Genomic DNA, 16,406 nt, shown 5'->3' with positions numbered 1-16,406 from the left:
GATAGATAGATAGATAGATAGATAGATAGATGATAGATAGATAGATAGATAGATAGATAGATAGATAGATAGATAGATAGATAGATAGATAGATAGATGATAGATAGATAGAGATAGATAGATAGATAGATAGACAGACAGACAGACAGACAGACAGACAGATAACCTTTATTGTCAAAGTACAACATGTGTACATTGAGATTAGCTGAGCCTCCCCCTGTGCTCTCTCCCCCCAACACACAGTGACAACAAACCCTCCATCCCACCACACTATGTGAACCAACTACACCACACACCGGCCTCCCAAGTCAATTCTGCATAAGATTATGTCCCATTTAAAAGCCTAACAGCCCACGGATAAAAGCTATTTTTCAGCCTGTTGGTACGGCTGGCTATATTCCTATATAAACTGGGGCTTTCGCCAAGGTCGTAATCGCGTTGCCATTTTGGTACGTCCGGCCATCTGGAAGCGAGCAAAGCGTTGGATTCTTGCGAGCGCTCTTCTGCCCACCCGCCCACCGCCCACCGTTTTTCCTCCCCAGGACAGGCAGGGGCATGGCGGTGGCTCCCTCCTCCCCCCTCATAGAGCAGGAAGAAGGGTTTAGGCTTGGGAGAGTTAACCAGAAGGAACAATTAGGGAAGGGGCATTTTTTCCCCCCTGGAGGTATTGTGAGAAGTTTTATATTCAAATAGTGTATATTTTGTTCTTTATACTGTTTCCATCTTTCCTTTAAAATATTAACAGGAACAAGGGTTTAGGCTTGGGAGAGTTAACCAGAAGGAACAATTAGGGAAGGGGCATTTTTTCCCCCTGGAGGTATTGTGAGAAGTTTTATATTCAAATACTGTATATTTTGTTCTTTATGCTGTTGCCGTCTTTCCTTTAAAATATTAACAGAACCCACAATTCTCTCCGCTAATAATTGATAGTCAAGCTGAAACTGAGTTAATCAAATAAAACCTTCCTCAAACCCCCAATTAAGTTACCTTCTAAAATCAACATGTAGACACTTCACTCCGGACAAGCTCCCCCTTATAAAAATCTGCTGCTGTACACCATTTCTCTGTGGCCTGCCCTTAAAGGCAAACTGTTTTGCTTTTAGGAATAAATAATAATTTTTTTCCTCACAGCGGTCTGGATCTCATTTTTATTTATTTTTGCACATCTCTGGCTCCAGTTGGAACCCCAAATTAATCTTTCCCCCCCCCACAGTGCTGTGTATTGAAGTGTGTATTGTATTAAACAATAGCTTAACAGATGACAGAAGAGGCTGTATATAACTGCCGCAAGGCGTGGCTCAGCTTTTGGCGGGAAAGCCTGGTTAAATTGATTGGCTGTCAGCTCAGCAACCAGAGTACATAAAGGGCACAGGCAACCCATTCTGTTGCTGGTTCTTCTCTACAAATAAAGAGCTGAATTCACTGCTTGGCGTCTTCTTGTGTGTGTTAACCCATTACACTTCAGACAGCATCTCTGGCTTTTCACCTCAGAATGGGGGAAAGCTGTGGGTTACTCCCTGAGGGGGTTTGTTGTTGTTAGCTGTGAAGTGTCCGACCCATCGCAACCCTATGGACAACGTTCTTCCAGGCCTTCCTGTCCTCTACCATCTTCTGGAGTCCGTTTAAGCTCACGCCTACTGCTTCAGTGACTCCGTCCAGCCACCTCATTCTCTGTCGTCCCCTTCTTCTATTGCCCTCAACCTTTCCCAGCATTAGGCTCTTCTCCAGTGAGGGGGTTACCTCTGCATTTCTCTGGGGAGAGCCGAATGGAAAGGGGGATCCTCCCAAGTCCTCTCTGCTTACCAGCACAAACTAAAGGTGAAGGCGTCTGCTGCTCCTGCTCCTCCGATTCTGTGCATTTTTTACTTTAATCTTCCAGGCTCTCCTGAAAAAGTGGGATGTTGGCTGTGTTATATGACACAATTAATTTAGGTATTTAAATCTAAATAGTGTTTTGTAACTTCATGTGTGATTAGTATGTGGTTCAATAGTATAAACAGAGAAAATGGGATTGAATCCTGGATGACTTAAAGACACTTAGGGGGAGTTTGCTCCAGAGTTTCAATTCAGTCCACTTATAGTTTGGTCTCTTGATCAAACAATATCCATTGTGGCTTCAAAATAGGGTTTTTTGTGCTCCCCCCCCTTAAGGCACACATACTGTTTTATGCATTCTTGGAGTAGAATGTTTGTTCTGAGTAAAATTGTTTTACGTGCATTCTGGCTGTAATATGTGAGCTCTTTTTGAATAAAACCATTTCAAGTTATTGTCCTCCCTCTGTCCCCAGGTAACACTAGGATGCTGATAGTTAGAAAAAAATGAGAAACTACTGCAGTGCAGGTAAGTAACGGGAAGAAATTCTTTGTGAATTAATATTGGCAGGAACTCAAGACACCTCACTAGACTTGCCATAACTGAATTTTTTTAAAAAAAAAAGTCTACAGAACTCCTAAATGCAGACAAATTCACATTATTGCAGATGCTATAAGACAAAAGGGATTTGCAGGGGTGAGAATAAATTTAATGTTTAAAATATATATAATTTTATTAAGAATTTATAGTAAACTCTAATACAAATTAAAAGAAAATAGAAAGTAAAAAAACAGAAGAAATAAAAACAGAAGACTACAGTTAATCTTTGACTTAAAACCAAAATTGAGCCTGGAATTTTGGTCATACTTTTAGTTGTTAAGTGAGACACCCATGTGGATGCCTTACCACCATCCCAGTTTTTCCTATTGTGGTTATAGTACAAAGGGAGGTAGTGGGCACAATAATTGACAGAATTATCTGAACTAACGCTTGGCAACTGATCAGAAGGGAAGCAACATGATCCCACCTCCCAACAACTGAGAATCTCTAATCACATAAAAAGCAAGACAGTTGATCTGTCTTCAGGATGAGTAATTTGAAGCACTTCTGGAAAATGTTGATGATTATAGTTGATGATTACTTTAGGCCCAGGGGTCAAAATGCTGGCCGGTGGGGTGGTTGCATCATATGGAGGCTGCGCTCACCCAGCTCCAGCAATGCAAAAAAAGTCACTATATGTTGTGACACATCACGTGACACAGCAAGTTTGATACCCGTGCTTTAGGCAGTTTTAGTTGTGGGAAAAGTTTAAGTGTTGTGTGGCCAAAGGAAATGTTGGGGTTGTTAGGATAATGATTTATGGTGCTGAATTAGAAACTTGACAGAGTTCTAGCCCTTCATTTGGGCTGGTTGAATTACTTGGGAATTTGCATTTTGGTAGGCAAAAAAAAATCCTTTGGAAAACTAAACATGTCTCAAATTCAGGAATCAAGTTCTTATCAGCTCCATGCCAAACCTGGATTTCCCAAGTTTTGCTCCAAGTTAGGATTCTGTTATGACATAGGTGGGAAACCTGCTTGAGGAGACATTTTGGTCCATGCAATGCATGGAAATCACTTCAACTCCACCATGAGTTCAACTCTTTGCTCTATATAATCTTAGACAGAAAAAAATGCATTTTTTCTAGGTCAGCAGCAAAGGAAGGCAGCAATTACATTCCCCCCTCCCCTGTATAGTTGTTTTTATTCATGTAGAAGGAAGTATGGAACGAGCTTGCAAATTGGTCTTTGGCCCCTATTACATTCAGTTTTTGTGTTATGGAGTGAAATGATCTGCATTTCTGTAATTATGTCTGGAATTGGCCTTTTTATTTAATTTGTATCCCTCTTTTAGTTACTCAAGGCAGTAAGCACATCCAATACACCTTCCTCCTGTTTTCCACACAACAGTCCTGTGAGGTGAGTTGGGCTGAGAGTGAGTGATTGCCTGAAGTCAACCCAGTTGATTTTCTGCTTAAAGTGGGAGTAGAACTCAATTTCCCACTTTTTAGCCTGATGCCTTAACCCAGTGATGGAGAACCTTTTAGAGACTGAGTGCCCAAATTGCAACCCCAAACCCACTTATTTATTGCTGGGTGCCGGATGGGCATGGCTGTGGTGGTCATGGCAGATTGGGTGGGTGTGGTCAAGGTGAGTGTGGTCACTTCAATGTTGCTCGTAAGGAGGAACGCCTGTGGGGGTGGGTGGGCAGGGTTGGGGGAGATCCAGGGGGTCTCTGGCAGGTGGGGTGGTAGGCAGGAGGCTCCTCCTGTGGGGTGAGGTGAGGCAGGGCAGGGGTGCCATTGCCATGGGCAAGGCAAGGGCTCGGGTGGTGGCTGCCTGACACCATCAGCCCCTGCACACAGAGGCCAGTGAGCGCATGGGGGCTGACGGTGTCTGTCAGCAGCCACAGCCTGCTGGCCCCTCGACCGGCACACTCTGGGGCTCTGCAGCCCACCGCCAGCAGTTCAAAGAAGCTGCCTCTGAGCTGGATGGCCGGCCGACACTGAGGAGGTGATGCAGTGGGTTGTGCCTGGGAAAAGGAGAGCATGTAAGGCCAGGAGGGATGGGGGGGGGGAGAAATCAGCCGTGCCGGGATGCATCCAGCCACATGGGGCCTCGGCGAATTAGCAGGCGGCTGGTTGAAGGACTGTTGCCATCTCCGGGGCACGGTGCACGTGCTCACAGAAAGGGCTCTGAGTGCCACCTCTGGCACACATGCCATAGGTTCGCCACCACTGCCTTAACCACTAGACTAAACTGGCCCTTTTATTAAAAAGACATGTTTTATCTTTTAATCTAGGAGTATAGAATTTGAATAGCAATTTTTAGTATAACAGGTCAAACTGTTTAAATGTGAATTTTACTCATACTGTCTCAATTTAATTAAACTGAATTTTCTTAATTCCACTTTGGAACAAAGTCCATCACACTGAAATGCCACGTTCCCTGGCTTGAAAATGTTATATTCTGTATATAAAAGCATAAATATGAATGTTGATATAAATATGTGCTGTGTTCACAAATGTAGTTAACACTAATTTTTAATCAGTAATTCCCCAGAGAATTAATGTATTTCTACAAACAAACTTGTGAGAATGTATACAATTTAGCACCAGAATTACAGAAGAGCATAGCTAAGCACATATTTTTCAGGCTTCTTTTAAAAATTGAGGAATGAAAAATTATTACATAGGAAACACTTCTGAAAATATTGTAGCAGTTGCTGGAGACCTTAGTTTTAAAGAAAATATATTACAAGTTCATGGTTTTAAAAAGAAACCTTAATTGGAAAAAACAGAACTATGTGCATGTTAGGACAGTATTTTATTATAATCTCTTAAAGATTGATTCTTTTTTATTCATCCCTCCTTTTCTTTCCAATGATTAATACTGTTCATGTGTGCCATTAACTATGAACCTTTCAAATGTATTCAATCTTTTTTTTTCTTGCACTAGCATATTTTCAGCTTGAGAGACTAGAACTTGCTAAATCCTTTATAACTAAAAAAAACCATTCGTTTTTATATACTGGTTATCATAAATCAATTTTGATATGCAAATATTAAAAAATGAATGGAATAAACAATTTAACAGAATAATAAAGAGTTGGAAAGGACTTAGGAAGTATTCTAATCCAATCCACTGCTCAAGCAGGAGACTCTTTCTATACCAGGGGTGTCAAACTCAATTTCATTGAGGGCCACATCAGCATTGCGGTTGCCCTCAAGGGACCGGGTGGGCATGGCCTACTAGGTGGGTGTGGCTAGAGTGCGTATGGCCTACTGGGTGAGCATGGCCAGCTCTACATCGTTCGCATCAAGGGTGCCTATGGGGGCCTGGGCAGGAGTGGGACAGATCTGAGGGTCTCTGGCAGAAGGAGGGTCTCTGGGCCAGGGCCAAGGCAGTGGGGGCCGTTCCCTCACTGTTTCCAGGATGGCTTCGCGGGCCACATGAAACCACTTTGCGGGCCGGATCTGGCCCCCGGGCCTTGTGTTTGACATGTCTGATCTATACCATTTCAGACAAATGGTTGTCCAATCTCTTCTTATAAACCTCATATATATATAGATCCACCATGCCAAGACTGATCCAGCAGCATGGGAAACAACGGCCCTTTCACTCAATGGATTGAAAACCTAATTGCACTTGCCACTTATGATCACCTTTCCAGCTATATATAAAAATTATGCGCTTTTACCTTCAATATTTATATAGAATTGTAACTATAAAGCTATATATAGAATTGTAATTTGTAGACCTATAGAATTGTAATTTATGACTATAGATACAATTGTAACTGTTTACTGTAGTGACATATACTTTACATTTATTTTTATTTTAAACACTTAGGTATTTTTAATGTATTTTTTGTTTTGTACTTTTTTCCCTTATTTTAAAAGCAGTAAAAAGTATACATAGAATTGTAATTGTTTTGTTATAACATGCTGACTTTTTGTCATATATTTTTCACTTTTTTGTTACTGTGGTTTTTTTCCGTTTTTTTTACATATCTCAATATTGTTTTGTTCTTTTTTTCTTATTGAAAAGCAATATTTTTTAATCCAACATTTTTCTAAAATTTGCATTTTCTGAGGGTATAATCCTTTGAACTCAGTGATTTATTTCTGATTAAACATTTATAGGAGGGAGATATATACCACTTTCAAAACATACCTAAAGGTCATATGTAGCACATCAGGAATGAGGACACTTATGAAGTTCAAAATGATGGTACTTACAAATTCCAGGATTCGTGACTGGGAATAATGGACCTATAATCCAACAGCCCAGAAATATTTGAGATGAAGAATCCAGTTCTTTGATAGTAGTAACAATCTTTAGAATACCAATGCAGTGTCAGACCAAGTACTTTTTTATTCCACTTTTTATTTTATAGCATTTATAACATCTTGAGATAATATCCACAGAAAAAGAGTAGTTCCTGTACTTTTGGGGACTTAAAGCTCTTCCTTTTCCTGGACCATCTTTGTTGGACAGTAGCAACATTGCTTTCCGATTGAAATCCACCCGTTTATATAGTTCTACTGTAATATTCACTTCATTCTAGCATGAGGCGGGATACCCAATCAATGTTTGCTTAAAATAATATACAAATACAGAGGCTTTCCTGAGTGATATTTAGGATTTCATAAAATAATTTGCACAATATTCAGTTCCTCCCAAGAATCAAGTGTTTCAGAGGCAGAAAATTAGCATATTGGGATATTTTTTTTTAAATATAACATTTGTATTAATCACATCAGCAAATACCTGAGCTGTTGTAAATGTGGTTTTATATTCAGAGGTTAATAGAATATTCATGGGACAAAGTCATCATACATGATTTATTCCTGGGACAGTTTCAGCAAGATTTCTAAGATATTCTTTGCAATGATATTCTTGTGGCTAAAAACAAAACCAACTATATTTACAGCAAAAAGATTAACTGAAGAAGAGAGTATGTAGTATGTATATAGTTGCTGACACAAACCTAGCAAACTGAAGAAAAAAATTGGAAAGAATGACTTGAAAGAAAATTATTTGAAAAATATATAACATGAGAAAGAAAAAGGGATATACTCTATTTACAGAAAGTGCTAGATTACATGAAGAAATAATTATAGCAAACAGGAGTTTGGAATCTTCTATTTAAACATGGCTTTGTCCAGAAAACTATCTGTGCATTTGCATATAAGAAAGAAAACACGTTATTTCTTGTAACACTGAGTCAGAGAACTTAATATACAAGCAGGCAGCAATTCTGTAGCTGAAATACATGACCCCAATAAAATGTAGTACTTACAGTCTAGAAAACCCATTTGAGTGTTTGAGACCATTCCTAAATGACAGGCACAGATGAGGTTGTTTTTATAAGCGATAGTATTAATTTTCTTGCATTATTTCCTGAACTAACCATTGTATGGTAACCATGCATTACTATTATGCCACAGGCCAGATATCTGCAGCAAAGGCTTCCCCTTTTTTCTCTCAATATTAGGGAGAAAGGAGCAAGGCAGCTATCACGAGAAGTTCTTAGGCTCCTGCTAAAATATTAAATGGTTTCCAACTAGAATCTTATTTTAGTAGAGGCAGAGGGTTTCAACAGGGACATAAAAGGCTTAGGAGAACAGCACGTATATTTGTACAGAATGTTTTATTAGAGGAAACCATTACAATCTGTCCTCCAAGCCACCAAGTCTTAATACATTAATCTAGTTAATATACTTGCAGTGTTATGTCCATTATAGAAAGGCTATTTGCTGTCACACAAAGCAAGTTTTCATTCCAAACCAATTTTTCAGTAAGCCTGCAGTACAAACATAAGTATAAAATTAGCATCATCTTCTGCATTCTACTTCTCTGTAAACATTTTTATTTAGACAAACTAAGCCAATGGAATTTGTGAACCTATAAAAAGTGAAAATGAAAACTTTCAAATAGCACTTGACTGATATGAGAAGCAACACAACAATAGCTGATATTTTAATTAAGGTGAAGTATATACGGTAATTATGCTCTGAGAAATGCAAATAAGTTAAAAACAGAAAATCAAAGACTTCAGCTTCCTGAAGTTACATTTAAATATTATTAAAAACAAACAGGAAAATACTTTGATGCAGTATTAATAACAGCAAACAAAATATACAAATACACTCAGTCTATTTGGCATTGTATTCATTCTCCACATTAAAACATGTACATAAGAATGAAGAGACAGGTAACAGAAAGCAACTAGTTCTTGGACCTCAAGAAAAGACACTTTAGACATTCTGGATTAATACCTGTATCTACTACAAGATAAAGTCAACAGGAGAAGTAAAATATTAAAATCCAGAAAAGAACAGTTTGGGGGAAAAAAGCAGCAAAAAAAGCAGTTTTCGGGTCAGTCATTAGAAAAAAAATAGTTAATGGATCTTATGACTCAGCAGATTTGCCATGTTCTTGTATTTTTAAAGTAAGCTTGACCATATCACATTTTAAAACTCTTTACTGCTTAAGTCATGAGAAGGGATGACTGAAATCCCATTAGTTAAATTTTACAACAGGTTCTGAACTCTGCTACTGCTTGATGATAGAGCTCAGCTTTTACAATGCCACTGAAACACTGAAATAATAACCAGTACATTTTTAGTGTTTTTATAAAACGGTGAACAAATTTCAATTTCTTTGAAGTCAGGTAGATGTTTTGGTACACCCATCTTTAGACATCTTCACTTTTCCTCAAGACTTCGCCTAATTGCCTCTTGAAATTCATCATCATCATCATCATCATATGTATCTGCATAAAGATATCAGAACGTGAAACTGTCCCTAAGTAACAATTGCACAATTTGGATGTAATTTGGAAGAATCAGTAAAGTCTCCCTAATTAGTGCTCTATTCAACACAATTGAAAAACCATACATTTCCAGGTGAACATTACACTTGCTATCCATAATAGGAAGAGACCTTCAGGATATGCCCCTGCAGAGTTAATAAGCCATCATCTTATTATCTAAATCCAGAATGGTCCGATCATTAGACAATGGCCTTCAGCTTAAATAGCCTTTGATCTTCTAACTCAGTATTCCTGATTTTATATAAAATTCGAGGCACAGAAACTAGCAAAAGGATGGCTCCTCCCAAACCAGAGGATTGGGAGGAGGGCACCTATTATCTCATATGGACCTCACTTCTTCCAGAGACTTTAAACTGGCTCCTTCCTACATACCTAAATGCTCAAAAGCTGTATTTGGTAGAAAGGTAAGCTGCCCATTTCCACCTTCAAGCTCCCCACCAAACTTGCTTATTCTGCTGACTTCCCCCCCCCCTGGATTTTAAGGGGAAATGGAAGTGGGAACTTCTGAAAGGCAAATTTAGGTTATGCCCACCCCCCTCCAAAACAGCTTAATCCCCAAAACAGCAATTCACTGCAGGAGGGAAGAGTTGGAGCTTTCTAAGGATAGAGAAAGAAGCAATTTGTCTTTGGGAGGCTCCATGTTCCTTTTCCTCCCCATAAAACAAAGGATGTGCGAGGTTTTCTGTGTACAAACTGTTAATTTCTGTGGCCCATATCTAGATAAACATACATGCATGTGGGTCTGGAACAAACAGGATCTGGACATATAGTGGGGAGTAGGCAAAAGCCAAGGACAGCAACAGTAGATAGTGAATCTAAGACAGACATGTCAAACTCGTGACGTTGCGCGATGTATCTGCACTGTTTTGCCATTGCCGGCAATGGGGTGGGCGTGGCTTCTGCGTGACACATCCGGCCTGCGAGCCGGCAGTTTGACACCCTGATCTACGGGGAAATAAGCAGCAGAACAGGAGAAACAGTCTTGTTGGACAACCATTACTACTGCCACTAGTGTTCTTACTTCTAGGACAAGACATCCCATACCACCACTCCCGGCCCCAATCTTCCCAGGGATTTCTATTATTGCTTCTCTGTTACCAATCAATCTCCTTGATGTCTAGTGCAGCGTAAGAACAGACTGAGAAAGGAGGCCACTGAAATTCTTGGGTTAGAGAACATCTAGCAGAAAAAGCTGGAGATAAGGGCAAGGCACCAGCCTTACTCTGCTTGCTTCAAAAGTCCCCCTGCATTTTGTCTTAGGATACTCAAAATATCCCTAGCTTCTCAGGAACAAACTAAAGTAAACTTAGGACAGGCTACATTTTAGTTCATGCTGGTTCACATATAGAGGTAGTCCTCAATCTACAACCATACTTTAGCCCAAAATTTATGTTGCTAAGTGAGTTTTGCCCCATTTTACGACTTGCCTCACCACAGTTTTTAAGTGAATCATTGTTAATTTAATAACCATAAAAGCCCCCGACCTTCGCTCCTTCCGGCGCGATCTCAAAACATTCTTTTTCGAACAAGCTGGCCTGGTCTGATGGGATGGGGTTGGGTTTTTAAAACTAGTTTTAACTTTAATATGTATTGATTTTATGGGCATGAGGTTTAATGGTTTTTTAATTTTTGTATTCGATTTTTATTGTGTATTGCCCTGTTCACCGCCCTGAGTCCTTCGGGGGAAGGGCGGTATAGAAATCAAATTATTAAATTAAATTATTAAATTAAAACCATGAAGATACCACAATGGTCATAAGTGTGAAAAATGGTCATGTCACTTTCCAGTGACACTGTAATTTTGAACGGTCACTAAATGAACTGCTGAAGTCGAGGACTACCTGTATAATTTTTATACAACAGTTACTGCATTCTAAAGCTATAACAAATATAAACCTTGCCTGTAGAATGCACATACCCAATTGATATCCGCAGCTGTAAAACAGAACTGCTACAACAAAGCAAACTAAGGTCACACAACTAGATATAACAATCATTGGTATGAAATTATGATTCTACCATCAGAAGAGTTCATGTTGATATGCAAATATCTCTAGCATTATTAATTAGTTCTCAAAGGCCTCAAAAATACAAGGTCAATAATACTTTTTTATTTTTGCCAGAATGCACTTTCAATAAAAAAACCAATCTAATACTAATTCGCCTATATTGCAACATAGTATTTATTTTCATTTTGTATTTTATTTGTTAATTACATATATATGTTGTCTAATGTATTGTGGAAATTAAAACATACCATTTTGGCCTCTCGTAACTTGCAAAATCTGTGCCATTGCCATTTGAATATCAATCTCTTCATTTTCTGTAATTAGACACAAATATTTTAATCCTGCCACATTTCAATTCTAATAACTGGCATTCTTTGTCAGATTTCTGTTGATTGGCAATAATTGTCTGGCTTTATCTTTTTGCAATAGAAAAACAGACATGGAAACTACCGTAATTCAATCTCTTCACAGGCAGGCTGTGCTCTTTCTGAAAGAGCAAGTTAGTTCGCAATTATTAAATTCTGAACTTCCCTGTGATGGCAGTGAAAGGAGCAAGTTTGCCTAATACATACAGTGTAACATCTTGCTTCTTAAGACATGACAACAATAAATCATCTCTTGATTATATGGTATTTGGAACACCACAAATGGTAGAGGTGAGGGTACCTATCCTATTAGGAACCTTCCTGCATGTTACAATCTGTTTGCTCTTTCTAAATACACCCCCTGATGCACAGCCTCATTTGTTAAGCCTTTTTACAATACTTAAAACAATAATAGATTTTATTATATTGCTGTTTCAATTTTACAATTGTTTATTCATTTCTAGTTAGTTTGTTCTGAACAGAATTTTCTCTAATGAAAAGTGCAAGATAAATTTAATAGCATGATGATGCTATTAATGATTAAATGATGTAAAGGAGTAGACATCAAAAGCCTCTCCCAGACCCGACTTCTCCCTTTCCACCCGCAAGACACAGCATAGGGAGAATATCAGAAAAGGAATAGCTATAGGGCGTTATCTGCCCTTCTCTTGTGGAACTAAAACAAACAGTCACTCTTTCTAAGCCCAACCCACTTCATGTCTATGGAGATTCTTAATCATCCAGGTCATAGTTGTCCCAAAGCTGCTTTTTCCAAAAGGCAACTGGACTTCCTTGGGTTGGTATTTTATTTTTTATTTTTTTATTTTTTTGGGGGGGGAGTTTCACTTCTCATCCAAGAACTGAAGAAACTTCGGCAAAACATTTTCAAAGAAAAAAAAAACCAAGAAAGTCCGATTCCTTTTGGAAAAAGCATCTTTGGGACTTCACAGGGTTGTTATGGGAAAAAAGATGGGGAGAAGAAGTATTAGGTATATTTACTGTCTTGAGTTATTTGTAAAAATAATAAAGGAGGGATAAAAATCTAATAAACAAACAGGCAAGCAAACAAACTGCCTGGGGCCTGGGAAGCAGAAATCGGTGTCATCTTTTGGCCAAGGCCCAAGAAAAAATACTAGTAAGGAAAGACCAGCCTAGCCCAGTGACAACTGATAGCAAATAATTTCATTCTGGCCTCAAGGAATCCCTCTTTCCTCCTGCCTTAGTGAATGATGCTTTAATTGTGACCCACAGTAAGGGAAAAACGGTAAGTTAATGAAACTGTATCAGGAATGACCATGCTACCCTTCAATAGCATGCCTGTAAAATGATTCAGTATTATTTTATTCCATTTGTTTCTATTAATAGGCAACACATTGAATGAAAACAAACCTTTGACTGCATCCGAAATGCTGTTTAATAAGGCATACATCATGTCAGCATCAATCTTATGAGGATCTAGAATGCGAGTTACCCGCTGAGTCATCTTAAGTTGATCCTCCAATTCTAGAAAGCTTTTGTCTCCAGAAAGAATGGTGAAAGGAATATGTTTTGGCAGATGTTCATCCAGGCGGCCCACCTGTGAAAAAATGTTATGTGAAACTAGAAGCATACACAGCTTAAGATCTGTTAGCAAGATATACTGTACACTGTAATTAGGAAGTGACTTCCAAGCATAACAAAATGATTCTTAATCTTTAATTACGAGAGGTGATGTACAGAGAGGAATAGACTAAGCTGCGTCCCAGCCTACATATCCCCAAAAGCAACGCCTCCCCCAGAAATTGTTGCATCTATAATTCTTTTCTTGCAATCTCTTGCCTTAAATTATGGTTCTCTACACAGCATTAGCCAGTTCCATGAGAAAAAGAAACCAATTCTGCTTAAAAAGAAAACTGAAACCTTAAGGTGAATCTCTTATGGCCTCAGGAAATACACACCAATATTTCCTAACTTTCCCACATGTTCTTTGTGAAAATAAAAATAATGGATAAGCAAAAACTAATGCATAATGTTATGGCTCACTATATACTACATAAAAGAATATAATCAACTAGCTTGAAATACATATTCATGCTCTTAAATGTAATTGCTAGTATGATAAATTCCTGAATTTTAAAGTTTTTAAAAGGTATTTTTTTATTTGATGTCACCCAATATTAAAGTGACTCATATAAGTGTCACATATGTCAATATAATTTTAAAGCCATCTCTGTAAGTATCTACATAAAAAGCAGTTACTTTTATGTCATAAAAAAGTTAGGAAATAATTTGAACTAATTAATATTAATACAAATGATTAATATTAAAGGATAGTAGAAATAATAAGCACTTTCATAATTGCAAAAAAGGAACTAAAAGGATGGAATGATTATACCAATTATACATATAGTGGTCTGAAAAACTCATATACTATTTTAGAAGTTTCTCTTTTTTTCTGTTCCTGAATAAATACCCCAGATTAGTAATTTAATAGTACAGCATCCACAAAATCTTTACTTTTTATTTATCTTATTTGGATATACCAATTTAAAATAACTTTGAAGAGAAATTATCAGAAATTAAGCCATGATTGGCTAAAGTTATACTCCAATCACTGACTGTATACCAGGCAAGAAAAAATGAAGTGTTTTTACCATAACAATATGTTAAAATTAAATTAAAGGTAAAGGTAAAGGTTCCCCCGCACATGCGTGCTAGTCGTTTCCGACTCTAGGGGCCGGTGCTCATCTCCGTTTCATAGCCGAAGAGCCAGCGTTTGTCCGAGGACATCTCTGTGGTCATGTGGCCGGCATGACTAGACACCAAAGGCGCACGGAACGCTGTTACCTTCCCACCGTAGCAGTCCCTATTTTTCTACTTGCATTTTTACGTGCTTTCGAACTGCTAGGTTGGCAGAAGCTGGGACGAGTAACAGGCGCTCACTCTGTTACGCGGCACTCGGGATTCGACCCGCCAAACTGCCGACCTTCTGATCGACAAGCTCAGCGTCCTAACCCACTGAGCCACCGCGTCCCTTAAAATTAAATTAACTACCCCTAAATTAGGGTTTCCTTAACTACCTTGCAAGAATGTCAGTGACCACTAGAGGGAAAAATATTTTTGATGGCTTAAGGTAAAGGTAAAGGTTCCCCTGCACATGCGTGCTAGTCGTTTCCGACTCTAGGGGCCGGTGCTCATCTCCGTTTCAAAGCCGAAGAGCCAGCGCTTGTCCGAGGACGTCTCCGTGGTCATGTGGCTGGCATGACTAGACGCCAAAGGCGCACGGAACGCTGTTACCTTCCCACCGTAGTGGTCCCTATTTTTCTACTTGCATTTTTACGTGCTTTTGAACTGCTAGGTTGGCAGAAGCTGGGACGAGTAACAGGCACTCAGAATCCCGAGTACCGCGTAGCAGAGTGAGCACCTGTTACTCGTCCCAGCTTCTGCCAACCTAGCAGTTCGAAAGCACGTAAAAAGGTAAGTAGAAAAATAGGGACCACTCCGGTGGGAAGGTAACAGCGTTCCGTGCGCCTTTGGCGTCTAGTGATGCCGGCCACATGACCACGGAGATGTCCTCGGACAAGCGCTGGCTCTTCGGCTTTGAAACAGAAATGAGCACCGGCCCCTAGAGTTGGAAACGACTAGCACGCATGTGCGGGGGAACCTTTACCTTTATAGTTCTACAGCCTCATTATGGAGCCTTAGTTATTTGATTGGTACAAAACCTGAAAACTTACATGTACACAGATTGCAAAATCAGCAGCCTCTCTCCTTTTACCACAGCATGGATGAAGAAAGAAACACCCAATCTTGTTAAGATAATTAAAGATCTTGCAATTCACAGGGGGTTTCCAATGGCCACATCCACCTAAGCAATGAAAGGAATGGAGTAATCATTAAAACTATTTAGACTGCCATGTAAAAGAAATTTTACAAAACGTTTTAAAGGTGACAACACTAAAAAACTGTAACCTATATTTTTCAAACTGTTAATCTATGCTGTATACATTTCATATACCCTGGATTATATATTCCCGATTCTAGCAGTCTTACTGAAGGATTATGTACAGATTGTATAATTCTTGACCACAATCAGCTAGTGGCCAGGTAATGGAGAAACAAATTTTGTAATGAAACCAGATTGATATAGAGAGACAGTTTGGCCTAGTGTTAAGGCTCCAGACTAGAAATGAGTGGCCCTTGGTGCTTTCTGAGTTTGCTTGTTTTTGCAGACATTTCATTGCCCAAACTAGGTAACATCATCAGAGCTAGGACTAACACTGATGATGTTACCTAGTCTGGATAATAAAACATCTGCAAGAAAACAACAAAGCTCAGAGAGCACAAAGGACCCCTCATTTCAACCTGAGCTACAAATATCCTCCTTTATGGAGGCTAGAAATTGGATGACAATCAGATCGTTGGCACAAAACAAGCTGGTGGCCTTCAGCCAGTCACTAACTCTCAGCCAGGTGAAGGAGGCCAATGCAAAACACTTACAAAATCTTGCCAAGAAAACTGCAGCGACTTGTCCCAGCAGTTGCTAGGAGTCAATAGTAACTTGCCAACTGCCCACTTGGTAGGCAGTTCTTACCAAGCTGCCTGTTTATATTGTGAGACTTCTACTGTTGTGCTTGAACTGTTAACTTCTTTCCTTACCCTGAAAGCCCCAAACAAAAGTTCCTTGGTTGAGGGTTGCAGGCAGTTGATCAAAAAGGCTTCCCCAGTTATCTAAATCCATCATTACAATGTGAGTCATGGTACTTAAGTAATCAAGGTCAGGAAGATTGCCTTCATCTATATGTAAGAAAGAGGGAGAAAAGCATAGCCAAAATGTTTATGCATTTCTTCAATTGTAGA

At 39.0% G+C, this 16,406-nt stretch overlaps 1 protein-coding gene across 2 annotated transcripts in view; it reads right to left on the bottom strand.

Moving 5' to 3' along the window:
* Nucleotides 1-6,028: 6,028 nt before the first annotated feature.
* ZNF451 (zinc finger protein 451) overlaps nt 6,029-16,406 on the bottom strand; it is a 28,804-nt gene continuing 18,426 nt past the window's right edge. For both annotated transcript variants that reach the window (XM_081313811.1, XM_081313810.1), the window contains exons 11-15: nt 16,206-16,343; nt 15,284-15,414; nt 12,957-13,143; nt 11,451-11,516; nt 6,029-9,133 (exon numbers count right to left, since the gene is read on the bottom strand). In XM_081313811.1, the coding sequence (XP_081169937.1) occupies nt 9,066-9,133; nt 11,451-11,516; nt 12,957-13,143; nt 15,284-15,414; nt 16,206-16,343 (590 nt within the window). In that variant the 3' untranslated portion in view covers nt 6,029-9,065. The remainder of the gene's footprint in view (nt 9,134-11,450; nt 11,517-12,956; nt 13,144-15,283; nt 15,415-16,205; nt 16,344-16,406) is intronic.

This window comes from Vipera berus (assembly GCF_964194415.1).
Source record: "Vipera berus genome assembly, chromosome: 1".
Taxonomy (NCBI): Eukaryota; Metazoa; Chordata; class Lepidosauria; order Squamata; family Viperidae; genus Vipera; species Vipera berus.
Note: the sequence above shows the minus strand (reverse complement) of the source record. Positions and strands in the feature narration are given on the sequence as shown.